This window comes from Sus scrofa, chromosome 3 (assembly GCF_054392235.1).
Source record: "Sus scrofa isolate SSC_HxYL_T2T_F1_AM1 chromosome 3, Sscrofa_HxYL_maternal_Yorkshire_Landrace_v2.0, whole genome shotgun sequence".
NCBI lineage: Eukaryota > Metazoa > Chordata > Mammalia > Artiodactyla > Suidae > Sus > Sus scrofa.
The window spans coordinates 27,165,534-27,185,022 of NC_139385.1; the positions used below are offsets into that span (position 1 = coordinate 27,165,534).

At 42.8% G+C, this 19,489-nt stretch overlaps 1 protein-coding gene across 50 annotated transcripts in view; it reads right to left on the bottom strand.

Annotated features, from left to right (window-relative positions):
• TNRC6A (trinucleotide repeat containing adaptor 6A) overlaps positions 1-19,489 on the bottom strand; it is a 245,054-nt gene that overhangs the window by 22,524 nt on the left and 203,041 nt on the right. For 19 of the 50 annotated variants that reach the window (XR_014840522.1, XR_014840519.1, XR_014840526.1 and 16 more), the window contains 11 exons: positions 16,509-19,091; positions 15,018-15,194; positions 13,633-13,808; positions 12,481-12,513; positions 10,779-10,859; positions 10,420-10,471; positions 4,931-5,073; positions 4,082-4,219; positions 3,480-3,608; positions 2,990-3,067; positions 2,522-2,732 (listed from right to left, as the gene is read on the bottom strand). Coding sequence is in view for 42 of the 50 variants with exons in the window: in XM_021081330.2 (XP_020936989.2) it covers positions 2,522-2,732; positions 2,990-3,067; positions 3,480-3,608; positions 4,082-4,219; positions 4,931-5,073; positions 10,420-10,471; positions 10,779-10,859; positions 12,481-12,513; positions 13,633-13,808; positions 15,018-15,194; positions 16,509-19,091 (3,801 nt within the window). In the remaining 8 variants the exon portion in view is untranslated. Of the gene's footprint in view, positions 1-2,521; positions 2,733-2,989; positions 3,068-3,479; positions 3,609-4,081; positions 4,220-4,386; positions 4,534-4,930; positions 5,074-10,419; positions 10,472-10,778; positions 10,860-12,480; positions 12,514-13,632; positions 13,809-15,017; positions 15,195-16,508; positions 19,092-19,489 lie in introns of all 50 variants that reach the window. The other 31 variants (XM_021081334.2, XM_021081332.2, XM_085017299.1 and 28 more) reach the window with 5 other exon arrangements.

A 19,489-nucleotide genomic window follows, 5' to 3' on the forward strand; every position in this document is an offset into this window, starting at 1 on the left:
TAAAAGTAAAAACATCCTGCTCTAACAATTGTACCTAAAGGCAAAACTCTCATATCCCAACACGCAACTCTCTTGAACTTTGCTGATGACACACATCAGACTTAGTCTCCTGGAGCAAAGATGGAAACTGCTATCTTAGATACTAGTCAGAAAACTGACCATTAACCCAGCATTTATTAAAGGCTGATCCTGGGAACCATCATCAATAGATTCATCTCACTCAGATGCTTATTAAAAATGAAAATGTTTCCAATCCACCCAAAAAACAAGACAGAACAAAACAAAAACACTTCACGGTGGGAGCCAGAATCTTTGCTTAACATATATCCAGGTGGCTCTTACTCCAAAGTTTCAAAACAAACGAGTTCTAAATACTTGGGTCTGATAGGAGCCCATGTGATACCAGGTCAAACTTTAATAATGAGTTCTCTAATCATCCCTATGTGGAGAGAGTAATTAAATTTGGTGCTCTCTGGACTCATCAGTTAGACCCGATAGCTCTATAAAGGTTCAGAGAGTAAATATCTTGGGCTCTGTGGGTTACATGGTCTGTCTCTATGCAACTCAATTGTAGCACAAAAGCAGCCATAAGAAAACAAAGGGCATGCCTGTGTTCCAATAAAATTTCATTTATAAAATCTCGTAGCTGGCCAAATGTGACCAATGGGCTAGAGTTTGCCAATGCCTGATTTATTTATTTATTTATTTATTTATTTAATTTTATTTTTTTAGCTATTTCTTGGGCCACTCCCGCGGCATATGGAGGTTCCCAGGCTAGGGGTCGAATCGGAGCTGTAGCTGCCGGCCTACCCCACAGCTCACGGCAACGCCGGATCGTTAACCCACTGAGCAAGGGCAGGGATCGAACCTGCAACCTCATGTTTCCTAGTCGGATTCGTTAACCACTGCGCCACGACAGGAACTCTGCCAATGCCTGATTTAGAAAATAGTACTGGTGCTTGCAGAAGTTAAGCAGACTTTCTTTTTTGGCTGTGCCCACAGCACACAGAAGTTCCTGGACCAAGGATCAAACCTGTGCCACAGCTATAACCAGAGCCACAGCAGAAATGCCAGATCCTTAACCGGCTGAGCCACATGGCAACTCTCCAAATAGATTTTCCTTATTTTTTTGGCCCCCCTGGCCACACCCACAACACAGGAAAGTTTCCAGGCCAGGGATCGAATCTGAGCCATAGCTGGGACCTACAACACAGCTGCAGCAACACTGAATCCTTAACCCACCGTACTGGGCCAGGGATCGAACATGCACCTCAGCAGCAACTCGAGCAGCCACAGAGACATCGCTGGATCCTCACCCACTGCACCACAGTGGGAAATCCCAAGCAGACTTTCTCAATCAGGAAAAGGTTTCTTGCTGTAAGGCCAGCAAGGACAGGAAATTCCTTATTTAGAAACTTATCACCTCACTAGCCTAATTCATATATCCAGCATTAATCCAACAATGAGAGCCACATCCTTCTAGTAGAGAGACCAAACCTCTCAACAGGTACTCGGGCACTCTTTTACTGCTATACTGTTGTCTCTGGAATGACCTGGCTCCTGTGATATTCACCTATGGTTGTAACTGACAAGGAACTCTTTACTTTTCTGAAAAAGTGAAGAGATTGCTAACAACTCCCCAAATCCAAAGTACAACCTATGTCCTAGCTAAGGGGCGACAGCAGGCCCTAACACCTGCCTATAGCCCAGAGTATGCTGGCTAACCGATCGTCTTCAACAAGATTGGGCTAGCAACCCATGAAGACGGATTTTTATATGAAAGCATGGTAAGGAAAAGGGGAAAAGTAAAATGAGTAGAAGAATATGAACAATCAAAGGTCAACATATATTCAAAGGCATAGGAAAAAGGGCCTAAGGATGAAGGAGACACGTAAGCCTAAAATTCCCAGAGGGAGCGAAAAGCCTGGAAACATAGTTTTACTTTTTTAGGGCTGCACTCATGGCATATGCAGGTTCCCAGGCTAGGGGTTGAATCGGAGCTGTAAGTGCTGGCCTACACCACAGCCACAGCAGTGCAGGATCCGAGCCTGCATCCTCATGGCTGCTAGTCAGATCTGTTAACTGCTGAGCCACGACGGGAACTCCTGGAAACACAATTTTAAAAGGGAGGGGGGCAAGTCACTGCAAATGCAATCCCTTCTCTTATCTGTATTTTCTACACTCATGCCGGTGATCATTTATAAATAAATATTTAAACAAATAAGGGAAACTCAGATGTGACTGGAACAGTAACGTCATTTTAGCCCTCCTGTCCTCTTCATATGCTACAATGAAGATATCTGAGCCTTGGAAAGAAATAACATCTTTATTCTAACCCACTTCGAATGAGCATGGAATTTTTGAAATAGCGTGATTTTCTTGAACAGAGACTGGTCTTCCTGAAGCACAAAGACAGCAGAGAGGGAGCAGGTAAAGAACAGCCCTGGACAGGTAAGAGAGCAGCATGTAGACCTGTGATGGCCAAGCACCAGCCAGATGCTCTGGCCATGGAGAAACCCACCTATAGGGAAGTTGCTGAAAGCATTTATTGGTGATGGCCCTTTTTGCAGCTCAGGTGTAGTGTGGGGCATGACATTTTCAAGGAAAGACTTCATGGCTGGCTGATGGAGTGACTGCTGCTGAGATGGTGGAGTCTGCTGCTTCACCAACAGGTTTGGATCAAGTTGACGAGACTGTTGCATCATCTGCTGCTGCACACTAAGAGGTCGACCCTTGAAATGACAAGATGATTGGGAAAATTTGTGGAGAAAAGCCTTTACAGACACTCGAATTCCTCTTCATTTTTGAATTCACTTCCTTCTCAGGAGGAAGGTGAATAATCACTGTACACCAATGAAGACCTTGGGGCAGACAGAAGACTCACTGAAGAGTATTTTTCATATTTTAATAGAAGTACTTCAAATCTCTTGTTACCATGGAAGTGACCTCAGCTGAGTGTAAGTGAAGCACGGGGAAGGATCAGATCTACCTGCTGGTCTTGCTGCTGCCGGTTCCCAGAAGGCACGCTTCTCTGATTCTGCGCCCTTTGCTGCTGCGCTAACAATCGCTGGGGGGAAGATTTAAAAAGGTCAGTCAGTATCCCATCATCAGACTAGTTAGTTTCCGAGTGGCTGTGGCAGAGGTACCTACAAAGGCATGGCGCCATCTCGTCAATGCCAGCATATCCTGCCTCATCTAATACGATCTCTTGTTTGGACCCTCCGGCCTCCAGCCACGCTGGTGAATTCAGTCCTCTGCTCAATCTAAACTTCCACTTCATCAGGGCAGGTTTTCCTAGTCATCCCACCCCCACCACCACCCCAGCCTTGGCCGGGCTTGCTCACTCAGCACCCCGCCCTTTGAGTTCACGGTCTCCACTCACAGACTGCGGGCCACGACTGTGCCCGCTTTGTTTAGCGCAACAGCTCCCGCACAGATTCTAGTGTTGAGCAGACAGAAGACATTCAATAAATGTATACCTGTAACTGGGAGATCTGAGAAAGCTGGTTTAGTTGGGATAGCTGGTTCAGCATGGCTACCTGTTGAGGGCCAAAGAGCGGATTCAGGCCACCGTTGTTTGGTGCATACTTCAGCAATGAAACTGGAACCTTGGGATCACAACGGTAAGTTAATAATGTTGATAAAATAAATCGAGCCAACAGAATGTATACTGAGTATTTTAAACTATCAAGAGACCAATGAAATTTGTCAACTATTATGGGGGTTGTGTTCTTTCTAATTGTTATTCTTGACTTCACTAATTTATTGTTCACATGTATTTTCATGAGCTTAAGTGAAACATAGCAGAAATGAATCTTAAGCCGGTCAATTTACTTTGCTATTATCTTCTTCCTCCTCTCTGTATGAAAGAGAATACATCTGAGATTTAAATTATCTTTGGTAAATTTTCTGCACCCTACCTCCATCCTGTTGTAATAATAACTCATTCAGGATCAGGTGTATCTCAAAGTTTCCAACCAATACTACGTTGATCAACCCAGTGGTCTCATTCAAATATAAACTTCTTCAAAGTTCTCCACCAAGTAAACAGAAAAGAATACAGTGGACGTTTCTTTTTTACCTGAGGGGAGAGTAATGGAGGAGGCACTTGAGCACGGAGATTAGGCTGAGATGAACTGAGAGGTTGTGCTGGAGGCTGCTGCATGCCCCGGGGTTGTGCTGCTGTGTTTCCAACACCAAACATACTGGGATTGCCATTCTACGAAAACCAACAACAACCACCACATAACACTGGGATTCTTCAAGGACAAACACTTCTTTAGCACACTGTAATATTGACTTAAACACAGCAACTACATGTAAGAGAGATCTTATTACTTCTACAAATCATTCAACAGAGAGCCTAAAATACACACGTGGACTTACCTGTCTAACAGAATTCAAGTTTTGCATACCCAGCCCTGCTATGGAGCCAAGGGCCTGGTTAGGTAGTGCACTATTTGAAGGGGGAAGCTTCATGCTTTGACTGGACATAAACTGCATGTTTTGGGATTCATCTGCTACAATGCCATCCTGATTGGACAGACAGAAAGATGTGCAACACCAGCCAAGCAAACAAGTGGAAGGGAGAAATCATTGCAGGAACAGAAGAGAAGTCACATGACATTCCAGCATCAACAGGAAACAGGTAGAAAACAGAAGAGATCAGATTAGTGTTAATTCTGGAGTACATAAAAAGAACCAAACATATTTTATGGGATTAAGAGGAAAATATAAACACAATCCCTAGGCTCAATTGAGACATAAAAGGACAAAGAACTACGAATCCAGTAGTAGGAGCTGGCACTGGACTATAACGTTTTCCATTGTATTAAATGTTCTAAAATATTAATGAAAAAATCATGCTATTAAGAGTATTCCTTTCTTAGCCACAGGGGTAAAACAAACAAAAAACAAACAAATAATTTACCTTATCAAAATAAGGACTGCGTTCCATGGAAGACTCTTTGGAAATCTGAGGCCGAGAACCAGGGCCTTTCCCGACCGTTCGATTGTAATCACCAATATTTAGGCTATGTTTATCTATCTCCATTCGTTTGTCTTGTAACATTCCTAATAAATGCAGGAGACTATGTCATCAAGTAGAAAGATAATTAACCTAGTCCGTTTCAGGTAAATTTACAATGTAATGAAAAATACGGAAATGACTTCTGCCTTGACAAAGACATGAAAAACGCATTAGTATTTAGTAAATATTATATTCCCCACAAGTTGTGTTTACGAGATACTGTTATTTTACTGCACTGGTTAACTTGAAAAGAGACTCATAAATAGAAGGTTATAAGACATCTTTGGTCATCTCTAATCTGCTTACTTTTATCATAAAAACGTTGTTTCCAGAAACAAATAACAAAAACACAATCAGGACAAACCACCATCTAGTAGGTGCTTACAGCATACCAGTCATGCACATTCTGAATGTGCATTCAAATTTAATGCTTATGACTCTACTTTCATACTCCATTCAGCAGATGGGAAACATCTTCCCCTCTCTCAGGGCTTGCTCTGCTCTCCTCATTCTGACATCTCTGCAATAAGGATGACCTCTTCTCATGGAAACCCTCCGTCCTGCAAAATCCTTGCTTGAAACAGCCAGCTCCCGGGCTACCATCCTACTTAGACAAGTCTTTAAAGAGTGGGCACAGCTCTCTGCCTCCACATCCTTACCAAAGGCCCATTCTGGGTTCTCCTCCCTCCACAGCTGAGAACACTTCTTTGTGCTTCCTCAATGCTGGGATGTACACAGGACATTCAAGGACTCAGTCTTTCACAAACGGATGGCCAAAACACACATGAAAAGATGTTCAACATCACTCATTCTTAGAGAAATGCAAATCAAAACCACTATGAGGCACCACCTTACACCAGCCAGAATGGTCATCATCCAAAAGTCCACAAACAGTTAAGTGCTGGGGAGGGTGTGGAGAAAAAGGAAGCCTATGACACTGTTGGTGGGATTGTACATTGGTGCAACCACTGTGGGAAACAGTATGGAGATGCCTCAGAAAACTAAACATAGAACTACCATTTGATCCAGCAAAATCCCACTCCTGGGCATTTTCTATCCAGAGAAAACCATGACTCCAAAAGACACATGTACTCCGATGTTCACTGCAGCACTATGTGCAATAGCCAAGACATGGAAACAACCTAAATGTCCATCGACAGAGGAGTGGATCAAGAAGGTGTGGTACATAGACACAATGGAATATTACTCAGCCATTAAAAGGAACAAAATACCGGCATTTTTAGCAACATGGATGGACCTAGAAATGATCATGCTAAGTGACGTCCGTCAGACAATGAGACACCAACATCAAATGCTATCATTTACATGTGGAATCTGAAAAAAGGCCACAATGAACTTCTTTACAGAACAGATACTGACTCAGACTTTGTCTACTCTGACGGCACTCCTGCACTCAGCCGCACATCTTCAACTGCCTGCTGAACACAGCCACTTGAATGCCTCTTTGTCATTTTCAACAGGCGAAGCCAAGCACGTGATATTGCCCCTAGATCTTCATGGGACTCAAAGGTAGAATCTTTCTTCTCCTCATCACATAGCCTCGAAACTCTGGTTTTCAACATGAGGAAATACGTTGCCCCCAGGCCCCCATTTCCCTCTCCCGCATGCGGCACATTTTCTCTCACCCTCACATCTCTTAACTTCTTTGCAATTCTAGTCCTTCTTTGGATGACTGCTGCTGCCACCATCATAACACTCACCCTTACTAGCCTCATTCTCTGCAAGTGGAAAGGAAAAATATTTAACCGAAGGACAGGATTCTTAAAATAGGTATGATTTTTCAATGCTGTTGGTTTCTGAGGTACTGTTCCAGATATCTGAATAATCTACCTTTAAGCACTTGTAATTAAGAGCTCTCCCTTAAGCATCAATGCGCTTTTGCAACTCTCTCTCCTCTGGTCCCTTTCTGTTAATGGCATCATCACCATTCACTGATTCACCCAAACTAGCCATTATGAACTCTTTTCCTCACTCTCCATGTGTGATCCTGTAACCAAATCCAGCCAACTCTTCCAAGTCTCTCTACAAGCTGTTCTTTCCTGATACTCCACATTTTTTTTTGCCTGCCTAAATAATAGCTTTTTATTTATATTTATTCTTTTCTTCTTCTTTTCTTTCCCCACATTATAGGGAAGTTCCTGGGCCAGGGATCAAATCTGCAGCTCCAAATCCAGATTTTCTATGCTTACTGGACATCGCCACATGGTTTTCACAGCAACTTTAAACTCCCTAATCTTAGCTATTATGCCTGTTATTCCTACTGTATTTCTTATCTCTCAATAATGGCTAGGTATTGATTTATTGTCTCTAAATTCAGCCTTTTGGACCGCTCCGTGAAAATGTATCTGAGCTCTTTACATTTTTTCTCTTGCTGGTCGGCATGGAGGCTTTGTCAGCAGAGGGAGCTGGAGAGGCACTGCAGGTGGAGGTTTTGCTTCCCGGGGCCAAGGTGCTCTTGGTGGCTTTGGCAACGCTTCCGGCTTCTCCTGTGCCCTACTCTGGCAGTGCAGGGGGCACAGCCTCACTCGGAGGCCAGCTTCTCTCAGCACGCCCACACACTTCCCAGCAGCTTCATAGCAGAGTGTCTCTGGTGAGACATCTCTCCATGAACAGCTTTTCCTAGCACCCTGGAAGGGTAGATGTCCAGCAAGTTTTCAACAGCACCACATCACAGCAATGCCTCTGCCATGCACTGAGCCATGGAGGAGGCAGGGCCTTGCCCTCACAGGAACAGACACATATTCCAAATAGGGATTGTTTTTCTTGCCTGTAACCTTCTGCCATCCATGCTTTCACAGAAAGCCATTGTCATGGCGCTCCTCACAGCATCGTGTCTGATCAAGGAACTCATTTCATAGCAAATAAGTGTAGTAATGGGTTATGCCCGTGAGACTAACTGGTCTTACAACATATAGCGTCACCCAAAAGCAGCTAGGTGAATCGTTACGTACAACCGGTTACTGAAGAATCAGTTACAAAGCAAGCTGAGAGACAACACCCTAAAGGGATGGGCTTCTGTCTTACAGGATGCAGTAAGAATCACAAGGTGAAAGTAGGAGTGGCTTCTCTCATTATTACACCTAATAAGCCCCCTAGAGAATTCTTACTTCCTATTCTGGCAACTCTGCAGGTTTAGAGATCTTAGTCCTCAAGAGAGAAAACCGCTTCCACCGAGAAGAGACATAATGGCTCCACTGATTTGGAAGAAGAAAACTGCCTCAGGGGACATTCTGCACCCCTTATGCCACTGAGCCAGCAGGCAAAAGGGGGCGGAGGTGTCATCTGCTGGCTGGAGTGAAATTGATTTTCTTGATACTAAATGAAGGCAGCGGAAACCGGGAGGAAGGTGTGCTTCTGGGGGCGCTTCTTAGTAATCCCATGTCCAGTGCAAAGATTAATTAAAAACTACAGCAACCAGGAGTTCCCGCTGTGGCACAGTGGGTTAAGGATGTGGCATTGTCTCTGTGGCGGCACAGGTTTGATCCCTAGCCAGGCGCAGCGGAGCAAGGATCTGATGTGGCTGCCCCAGGGGCAAAGGTCTACAGGTGCGCCTCAGATTTGATCCTTGGGCCAGCAACTTCCATATGCTGCAAGTAAAGTCAAAACAACCAACAAACCAACCAAACCGCTGCAGCAAGCAAAAAAAGGCAAGATGACCGAGGGCTCAGACCTCTCGGGAATGAAGTTTTGGGTCACTCCACCAGCAAAAGAACCCAGAGCAGCTGAAGTGCTGGCTGACAGTGGGGAACTATGGGATGAGTAGTAAAAGAAGCAGCCACAGATATCAATGATAGCTTGTGACCAATCACAGAAAAAAGGATGACAGAAGTTTTGCATGTTATCTACTGCATGTTACGTGTATGTGATTATCTTTATCTTTCTCTTCCTTATTTTCATTTTATTCACAAGCTGCTGAAAGTTAACTTTCATAATTTAGCCTTTAGGTAACTTCTTATATCTGCTGTTCATGTATTCTTGGGAAGTCTCATTATTACCTCTTCCTGGCCAATCCCTCCTTACTCTAACAGCAATTTCTTACATTTATCTTAAACCTTCCCTGTTCAAGTTACTATGCAGTTTCTCTCTTCTGCCTGGACTCAGACTAATACTACCACCTACTAAACTGTCCAGGCAAGAGAACTGGGAATTATCTTTGACCTCATCCTCACCCTACACAACAAATTTGACCAAAGCAGTTACCATCTCTTGTTGATTCTAATTCTTTTGTTTTTGTTTCTGCTTTTTAGGGCCACACCTGCGGCATATGGAAGTTCCCAGGCTAGGGGGTGAACTGGAGCTGCAGCTGCCGGCCTACCCACAGCCACAGCAACTCGACAGGATTCGAGCCTCTTCTGCAATGTACACCACAGCTCACAGCAACGTGGGATTCCTAATCCACTGAGCAAGGCCAGGGATCGAACCTGAGTCCTCATGGATACTAGTTGGATTCGCTTCCCCTGGGCCACAACAGCAACTCCAATTCCAATTCTTTTATCGCCACTGAATTAAGATTCTCCCTCCTCCCCCCACTATCTTAGTTTGGTGCTTGAAAACTCTCACTGGCTACTACAACAAATCTCTAACTAGTTTTGCTATGTTTACTATCTTTTAGTCTTCCTCTGCTGCCAATGTTTTCTATCTCAAGATATTTTCAAACTGTAGCCATGATTATTTTTCTAAAAAATAAATCCAAATCATTTCAGTCTCTTGCTTAAAATTCTCTAATCCCATACTTTCAGAATAAAGCCCAAGACACCCAAGCGCCTCATGATTTAGCACCTCCCTAGTTTTTTAGCATCCCCATCTAAGGTAAAGCTTTGACCATCACCACACCCCCCACAACCATAACCAATTTATGTTGCTTTTTCCATTACATAGAACTACTTGCCATTTCTCCAGATGTCATATATCTGGGTCTTTGCACACAACTGTTCCCTAGATCATGAAGACCGTTATCACCCAATGTGGATAACTTATTCCTGACAGGGCTGGATCCAAGATAACCACAGACTAATATCACCACCACCTCAGGCCTGCACAATGACTTACACTTTTTTTGGAGGAGGCTCCTTCCACAACACTAGGAAGTTCCCAAGCCAGGGACTGAACCTGCACCACAGCAGTGACAACACTGGATCCTTAACCCGCGGAGCCACCATGTACCTGCCACACTTTTAAAAAGCAGACTAACTCATTCATACAATCCCCACATACTAGCATATGCTGGAGAGAACAGGAATACTACAACGGAAACCTGGGTCTTCCTCTCCTGGGCTAGGTCAGTGCTCTTTTAGTAGGAATCACGTCATAGATAGATTTCTCTATATAGGATGGAAAATAAAACTCAAACTGATTGAACTTTTTCTTACCTCCAGAAAGGTCCATCTTATTGCTCTGTACATTTTCTTCTGGTGAGTCTCTCTGAAGAAAGAACAAGCAGAACGTTAGTGGACCTTAATTTATCAGCGAAAATAAACTGTAAGTGAAGAATTGTATTTGGCAATTTAAAACTTCATTTTAGCACTGCCTAATATGATTAAAAAATATTTAAAAAAATAAGATATGTGATCAGGGTTTTTAGCTAAAGCTACAAAAATAAAGACGACCTCATGGAAAATTTTACTCTAATCTTGGCATACGGACTCAATGAATAATTTGTTAAGAAAACAAACAAATAAAATTAGGATACCATTAAGAGGGGAGGAAGTTGTCAGGAAAACATACTTACCGAAAAACTAATATTTGAAAACTGTTTAACAAATGGATTTATCCATGCTTCTTCTTGTTTGTTTCCACCTTTCATCATTCCCTTTGTAAAATAAAAGAGTAGAAAGATGCCATGGCCATCTCTATTTATCTGGGCATAGTGATGGATTAAAAACACTTAAGACAAGTCCCAACTCTTATTTTTAGCCAATAATTTCTCCTCCAACCAACTCTTCAGAGTTGTAAATAATTAAAAATCAACTTATTTGATTTTCAACTTCCTTTGCTCCAGTCCTCTGGTATAGCTGTAATGTACAGAGAAATCTCTCAAGGCAAGCAGTCAGAAGGAAAAGACAGAAGCAAAGGGCTTTTGATGACCCATAAAAAATAAAGATGTCCTCTGAATAATGGAGAACTGTTCATTAGACAGTTTCCAATTTACAAATGGACCGTGTTCTCAAGGATTAATTATAATTTGGATTTGTAGAATTCTCATGCCAAACCAATATAAAAATAGTCATCAGATTCTCAGGTGAGTCCAAAAGAAACAAATTTAACTCATAATTTAATTACATTACATGCACTGCGTGGGGTGGTGGACGGGACTGGGGGGACAAAAAAAAACCCCACCATATGTTTCCATATGAAAACGTATTTTAAAATTTCAATTTATGTTGCCAAGAACACCATATCCCGAGCAGCAGCTCAAGCTGGGATTCTTCCTACTTGGTGCTGGCTTTCTGTGGCTGCTTGGGTATGGGAGGTACAGAAACTCCTTGGGAGACATGAGTTGCGAGCATAAATGGTCCATGATTAGCAGCCTGGTAGGCAGGGAGGCAAGAAGCCATAGAGACCAAGGCCTCCCGCTAATGTGAGGATCACAGAACCATTCTCAGTTGTTGCCTTAATTTCCCTGTCCCATTGCTACTACCTATTCCTTCTGACTGTGGAAGAGAACACAGCTTCAAAATTCCCCCCTAAATGCAGGTCTCTGAAGCAAGCATCTAACCCTTGCCGAGGTGTCTGAAGTCATCTTTGATTCCTTTTCCTCTTTCACCCCCACCCCCCACCTAACTGGTTGCCAAGCCCTGTCTCTCTTATTCCAAAGGTCTCTCAGATTAGTCCCTTCTACTATATATTCATTCCTGCTTCCCAATTCAGGCTATCCTTTCTAACCTTTAGGTAGAACGGAGAAGCTTCCTAACTGAGATCACCAGCTCTGGTCTCTCCTCTGTTCTAATTCATATCTCATACTATCACTGGTTAACTTTCTTTAAAATTAATTAAAAAAACCCCTAAGCCAACGTTGCCTTCTTTTCAATTTGATTGGCTCCATATTTAAACAAAATAAAGTACACCTTCTCTGGCATGGTATTGAAAACACTTTACTATTTGCCCCTAATCTAATCTCGGTGCCAGATCTCTTGTCACTTCTTTCTAGAAATTCTATACTTTTGTTATCTCAGGCTATGACTTTCCTTAACACATCCCACCCCCCACCCCAGTCATCTTCCAAATTCAAGCTGAAACTCCTTAGAGCACTCCGAATGCCCCCTAATAGATGCTGAGCTCCTTGAAGGTAGGCTCTTATCCTAATGTTTCTGAACCCCCAGCACCAAGCACAGTACCTGGCACACAGCAGAGGCTAAATAATTATTTGCAGTTGCTTTCTAAAAGATTTTTACTAGTAGAAACAAAGGAGAAAGAGTAAAAAGGCTACACACCCTTTCCCTTCTCCTTTTTTTGCCACTCAGACCCTGTAAGGAAAGACAAAGTCACAAAACAGCATGGTCCAAGTGGGAAGAACACAGGGTTTGGAAATGGAAGACCTAAACTTAAGTCCCTGCTCTGTCACTTACTAGTTATACAACTTTGGGCAAGTCACCACCTTTTGCAGTCTCAAATTCCTCACCAGAATTCTATCTCAGAAGGTTATGAGGATCAAATGATGGATGTAAAATATGGGAATGCACTTCATAAGCTACATGGTGAGGCAAGAGGCAAATCCAGCCACATGAAAATAAAATTTTTAATGGAAATGGCAGGTCCTAGACTTAGAATCCCAGGGTTAAAAGGGAAGGAACCTGGAAGCTACTGGATATTTGACTTCTAAGGTCCCTCACAAAGATACTGTTCTCAAATAGGGTAGGGAGGATATCTTAAAATCATCGGGCACATATTTTGAATACGGTCCCCAAGAAAATCTGACACCCACATTCTCAAACTTGGATGTGCATCAGAAACACTTGGAGAGCTTATTTAGAGAAATGAGAAACTTGGTCCAATTTCTAAAATGACAGTAGCCCTAGGCTACAGGAAACTGTACTTCTAATAAAGGCCATACAGTTCTGATGCACAGCCAAGCTAGGGATAAGATTTATCCACATATAAAAGCAAAACCAACCTCTACTCATTCCTGGGATTTTTTGGTCACAGGACCTTCTGGGATAGAGAAGGGATGAAGATGGGTGGTGAAGAGAGGATGGTGACTCTGGACAATGGGGAGGCTGGGGGACTGCAGGTGAGGAGGTGGAATGGGAGATGAGCTGGCAGTGGCATGGAAAGAGTCAACATGGAGATTTGCCCTTCTCTTCATCCTCACCACTGCGGGCACCACTCTGGGGTGAGGAGTTGTCCCAGGCAGCACCGGTGGAGGGGGAGGAGGAGAGAAATCCCAAGCTGTAGCAGTGGGGAGAAAGGAAGTTCCTGTGGTCTTATGTTTTTCTAGGTGGCTGCCCATACCAGAGGTTCTACCTAAGGTGGGGACTGCCTGGACTGTGCTGATTGCCATAAACGGGCAGGCAGAACATTAATTTTCTGTGGGTAAACTACCTTTGGAATTTAAAGTTCCAGGGCTTTGCCCCTGAAATGTTTACCTTAGATGACATTTTCTTTGTATATGGTGGCCAATTTAAAGATGAATTAAGCTCTTGAGATGAATTACTATTCCACATTCCAATCTCTACATCTTCTTCCTCTTCCCAGCCAGTGGGGCGATTTCCAGGCAATGGCATATCATCACCACACCAGCCATCTTGCATAGATTTTGGCCCTAATTGCAGATTCGTGATAAAGAGAAACATGCTTCAATCAAACAATTCTTTCTGGAAGATGAGCATTTATTATTAAGAGGGGCAGAGCAAGGGGAGAATCTAAAAAACCTTTTATTTCCCTTCCCATATTTGCACGCCAAATATGTATGTTATATGCCGACCTAAAAATTACATTAAACAATAATTTGTTTTTGGAGTTCCCTTGTGGCACAGCATGTTAAGGATCCAGCATTGTCGCTGCAACAGCTCAGGTTGCTACCGTGGCTGAATCTGACCTGGGAACTGTCACATGACACAGGTGCGGCCAAAAAAAAAAAAGAAAGAAAGAAAGAAAAAGAGAAGAAAAAGAATTTATTTTTATTTTGGGGATTGACAGATACACACTACTATATATAAAACTGATAGGTAACAAGGACCTAAAAGAATCTGAAAAGGAATGGATATATGTATAACTGATTTACTCTGCATTACACCTGAAACTAACACAACTTTCTAAGTCAACTATACTCCAATTAAATTTTTTAAAGAATTTATTTTCATTAAAATTTTCAATAAACCACCTCTCATGTTTTTCCTAAACATGGACATTTCCTAAACATGGCATTCCTGTTTGTACTCACTTCATCTGCACAGGGCCAAAAGGATGAATAGAATTTTAAAAAATTAATTTTAATACATATTTTTAAGGAGAATGGCCAAAAATGATCACAAGTCATAAACAGAAAGTGTCTGATCTCTATACTTGACCTTTGTAATTACCATGGGAACAGTGACAACGCTCCTCTGAGTGGTAACACGGGGGACCGTCACAATGCTCATCTGAATACTGAATGTCCTTCCTGAACCTGAACCTGAGCCATAGTTTGGCTGTGTGTCCCCACAGCCATTATATTAGTCTCTCATGAAAAGCATGAAAGTTGGTCGACTATTTCTAGACACTAGTATTTGGTAAAATATAATTTGGATTTGGTGGAATAATGCAAATCACGAATAGTTTTATACACTTTCAAGAAGAAGTAAAGATAGAAAAACTCGGAAAGGTCAAAGAGCAAACCATGCTAACAAATTCAAAGAGCCACACAAACAGTGAACCCAACTAGTCTAATACATGGGCACGTTATCAACGACACAAACGTCATCCAATTAACTTAGTCGTAGTCAAGGGGATCACCACTGCTACCAAACAGAAACCAGGAACTATAACTTACCAGATTTGCTTAATGCTTGTGGACCAACAGAGCTGGAGCCCCACGTGGATGCGCTGGATGCCGCAGCAATGGGTTCCCCCCAGCTGGGACCACTGTCTATGGGTTTCCCCCATGCTGAAGTACCATTATCCACAGTTGTGGCGGGAGTAGAGGTCTCCCCCCAGGGCTCACCCCAGCCTTTGAAAGTGTGGGAAAAGAAGTCGTCAGCACATAGGAGGGGCGATAAGGAATACTTAGGGAGCAAAAGAGGAAGCCCTTCACATTTAAATATTAAATAACGATGCTGTGATAGGCAAAAAGGATGGCATCTCTTTAACGTAAAGACAAATCATCTCCTATTACTATAATTTAACTATATGGTATGAATTTTTTTCACCTCTTCTTTCATAATTGCCCTCTGGGGGTACAACAGATTCTTTTGAATAACCTTAATTATGGTAAGTCATCCTCCTTTGAGGATGAATTTAATTCCTGGAAAAGTCAAGTCATTCTCAGCCAAACCTAGTGAATTAAAGCAGGTGATCAAGCTGGGTAATGGTAAGCGTATACATTTTTTACTCTAAATACAACCTTTCGACATCACTGTTCTGGAAAAGGCAATCTACTGTAAGACTAACAACAGGTAGGCGTCCAACTTTTACACATGCTGGACAATGCTTCTTTGCAAATTTTGATTTCGGCTGTCCAAAATATTGTATTAGGTTGTCCAAAGCAAGGCAAAGTCAAGCCATAAACACGTGATGTAAAAGAACCAAAACAGCTTTCCACTTAGACACATTATCTGCTTATTCTAAGAATTAAACCTAAATAAATAAATAATATGGAGGGAAAAAAAATAAGGCGCTGAAAGGTTAATTCATGAAAACACTTCTGTATCCAATGGATTATTCAATGAAACCTCCATTATCAAAAACCACACATCCCAACGACGACTAATGAAAAATGTCACTGTCAAGTTAATGTGCAGAGAATAGAAATTAGTTCCTTGCTATAAGATGAAAATGGAATATAGTAGAAATACATTATGCACTCTTTCGAGCCAACGCATATACATTCTGTATCCAATATATTTAAGACTTCATGCCTACTCAAATAAACCCCTTCTAAGACCAAATACAGTACCTAGTTTTTAGATCATTGCTTTATTCCTGGGAATATTTTAGTCAAATAATAAAGCCAAAATGTAATGGCTTAATTCAGAAGAAATGAGAAAAGTGTACAGCATTCCCACCATCTCATTTCCAATTCTGCCTTTGGTAGCAGGTTACCTAATGAAGAGTGGAGTATGAGGGATTCACAAACAATGCCACCAAAAGACCTTCCCCATAACTTTCTTCCCTCTAAACTTCTGGATTAGAGTTCAAAAAAAAAGCTTTGTGTGGCCATCCCAACACTTCATGAAACCAATTTTATCACAAGAGTTCATTGAAACAAGGTTCACAGTACTGTTTAAGTACTGGGTAACACAGATTCCAGAAGATAAAAACTTACCGGAGCCATTGCTTGCCTCTTTGTTTGAGATGGCACTTGCAGATGGTAGCAACTGATGTACCTGTGCTTGCTGGTCTGAACGGCTACTGCCATTTGGGACATTTTTGTTCCACATGTTCACATTTTTGTAGTTGTATTTGCTTGGATCTCCCCAAGCTGAAGTTCCATCATCGATCTCCATTTTGCGACGTATGGATTCTGGGGATGGCTCCTCCCAGCCTGTGGGTTCTTCTTCTTTAGCTGGGGCTGGTATAGGTCCTCCCAACCAGCCTGTACCTGGAGGTTTGCCTGTGGCTGGCAGGATTCCCCATGATCCGACAATGTCTTGTTGCTTGTTCCAGTCCGGAGAACTGACTGGCTTTGACGAATCTCCCCAACCTAGAGACTGATTAGACTTTGGAGGATCCCCCCATCCCTGGGAAGGATTCGATTTAGAAGATTCATCCCATCCTGATGAATTATTTGGATTTATGTTATTTCCCCAAGTAAAAGAGCTAGTTTTACCAAGTTCATTCCAACCAGAAACGGACCTGTCACTGTCACTACCTCCTGAGCTAGATTTCTTATTAGCCTCACCCCAATGGTTGCTCCTTGAAGTTTCTCCCCAGTTATCACCGGCAGAAACGGACCACCCTTGGTTTGATTTTTGTCCATCACCCCATCCCTGTTTGTTCTTTTGCGAATCATTCCATGCGGACTTCTCTTCTTTGCAATTCCCCCACTGATTGCTCTTGACCATTCCTGTAGCAGCAGAATCATCTTCCCATCCCCCCTGGCAGTTTGAGCCTTTGGAATCTCCCCACCTCAGAGCAGGTTTGGGATCTCCCCACCCCGATACAGATGAGGTATCATTACTATTAGGGCTAGTCTTCTCTATACATGCCCCTGAGTTAAAAGTCTGTGTTGCAGAGCTTCCCCAGGCCTCTGTCCCATTGTCAGTCTTTCTTTCCCCTCTAGGTGATGTTTCCGTATCCCAGGCAGTATTCTGCTTAATAGGAGTCTGTCCCCAACCAGAGTTGGAGAGGACACGTGGATCTAAGTCAGTTCTGTTTACAATGCTTTGGAGTAATGTGTGCTGATCAATTTTTCTTCTATCTCTACTCTGATTTTCCCCAGTTCCTTTTTCCTCGAGGCGTCCAGTGCTTTCTGTACTACCTTCACTCTCCACTGTACCTCCTGTTTTGGCCCACACACTGTTTTGCTCATTTGTCTGAGATGTGGCAGAACCCTGATCCTCTTCCTCAGTAGATTTCCATCCATTTGTAAACTTCTTACCATTGCCATTTGCACTGTCATTGGAATGCTGATTGCTAGGCAGTTTGTTCCATTCCACGCTGGGTATGTTAGTGCCAGTGTTTTGTGCAGGAGCTCCCCATCCTCTTCGACTTCCGCCAGAATTCGCACCATTTCCATTTCCCCATGATGCACTCTGGGAATTCGCTGTCCCAGACTCCCACACACCTCCTCCTTTATTTGTGTTAACTTGAAAGTTAGTGCCCATAGGCCCATTTATGCCAGGCTGCATTAGAGTTGCATTCACAGTGTCACCATTAGCTTGGCCATTAGGGCTTGAACATTTGTCTCCAGAGTAATTAGAACCATAGGCACCCCATGTAGTACCATAAGAGCCTCCACTTTTTGACTCTCCATTGCTAAGGTGAGAAAGGGAAGTGCCATTCATAACCGATGGAGCCTGTATCTGAGGATGATTCATTGTGCTCACACGCCAGGCCCCTGTATTACTAGGCAGTTCATTATTTTGTACTGAACCGGAGTTTGGTAAACTAGAGGTCATAAAGTTAGTAGTGTTATTTGGTCCAGTCATTTCAGTGGTAATATTTTGAGGTTGACCACTGAATGAAACCTTCTGTGTACCACTTACTTCAGATTCACAAGTTTCCTGAAGGCTTCCCCAGGTACCATGGGTAGAAGAACCACCCACTTTAGAGTTAATACTCTGATTGTTAGGCATCTGGCCTAAGGTACTGCACTGAATATTGATGCCAGAACTACCACTCCCTACAGGCCCTTTTAGGGCAAGTCCATTGTTCTCTAATACTGGCCAGGCACCATGGTTGCTAGCTGAATTCAAAGTGCTTGGATTTAACCCTCCATTTGATGAAGAACTTACAGTGCCCCAAGCATTCATTCTATTGTTGCTACTTTCTGATTTGCTTTCAGGAGCATCCACAGAGACCTGACATGTGCTTATTATGGCTCCATGGGAAAAACCCCATGGCCCAGTACTACTTCCATGGCCTACATTATTGCTGCTGCTACCAACCACAAACTTGTTTTGGGATCCAAGTCCAGTGCTATTCCGAAGGCCATCTTTTTCGCCACCTGTGCTCCCTGAAGCCATGATAGTGACGTTTCGCTCTGATTCAGAACTGGAAGCAGAATCAGCATCCATACATTCTGAAGCCAACTCTGGATCACTGCCAGGGACTGAGGGCCATGCTTCTTTTTCAGGGGAGTCGTTTACAACAGCATTCTTACAGTTTGTGCTAGAGTCACTTGTAGAAGACACAGGTCCCCGCTGCAAATTTTCATAATGGGATCCTGAAGTACTGTGGTTAATATCTAGAATAAAGAAGAAGCACAAAAAAATCTACGGTAATTGGGAGAAAAAAAAAAAAAAAACACATTATAAACGTGCACGGTTCTTCAACATCAACATGATACAATACCTAGCAGCATAATTAAAAGTGCATTGGTTATATCCCAGCCACCAACTTTCCATAGCCAGTAATTAATTTCGTACTGGTGGGGAATTTTGCTGCTTTGTACACTGATGTTATCCTAAGAGCCTGCAGCACTACTTGGAACATAAGAGCCCCTCAAGAAACATCTGTTGAATGAATGAACTGTTCACTTATCAGCAAATAAAAGAATTCTCGAGTCAGGAACGGTAAGGTGGTAGTGATGTACTAGAATAATGGAGCAGCCCAGGTTTGGTGGCCTGACAAGGGAAAGAAGGA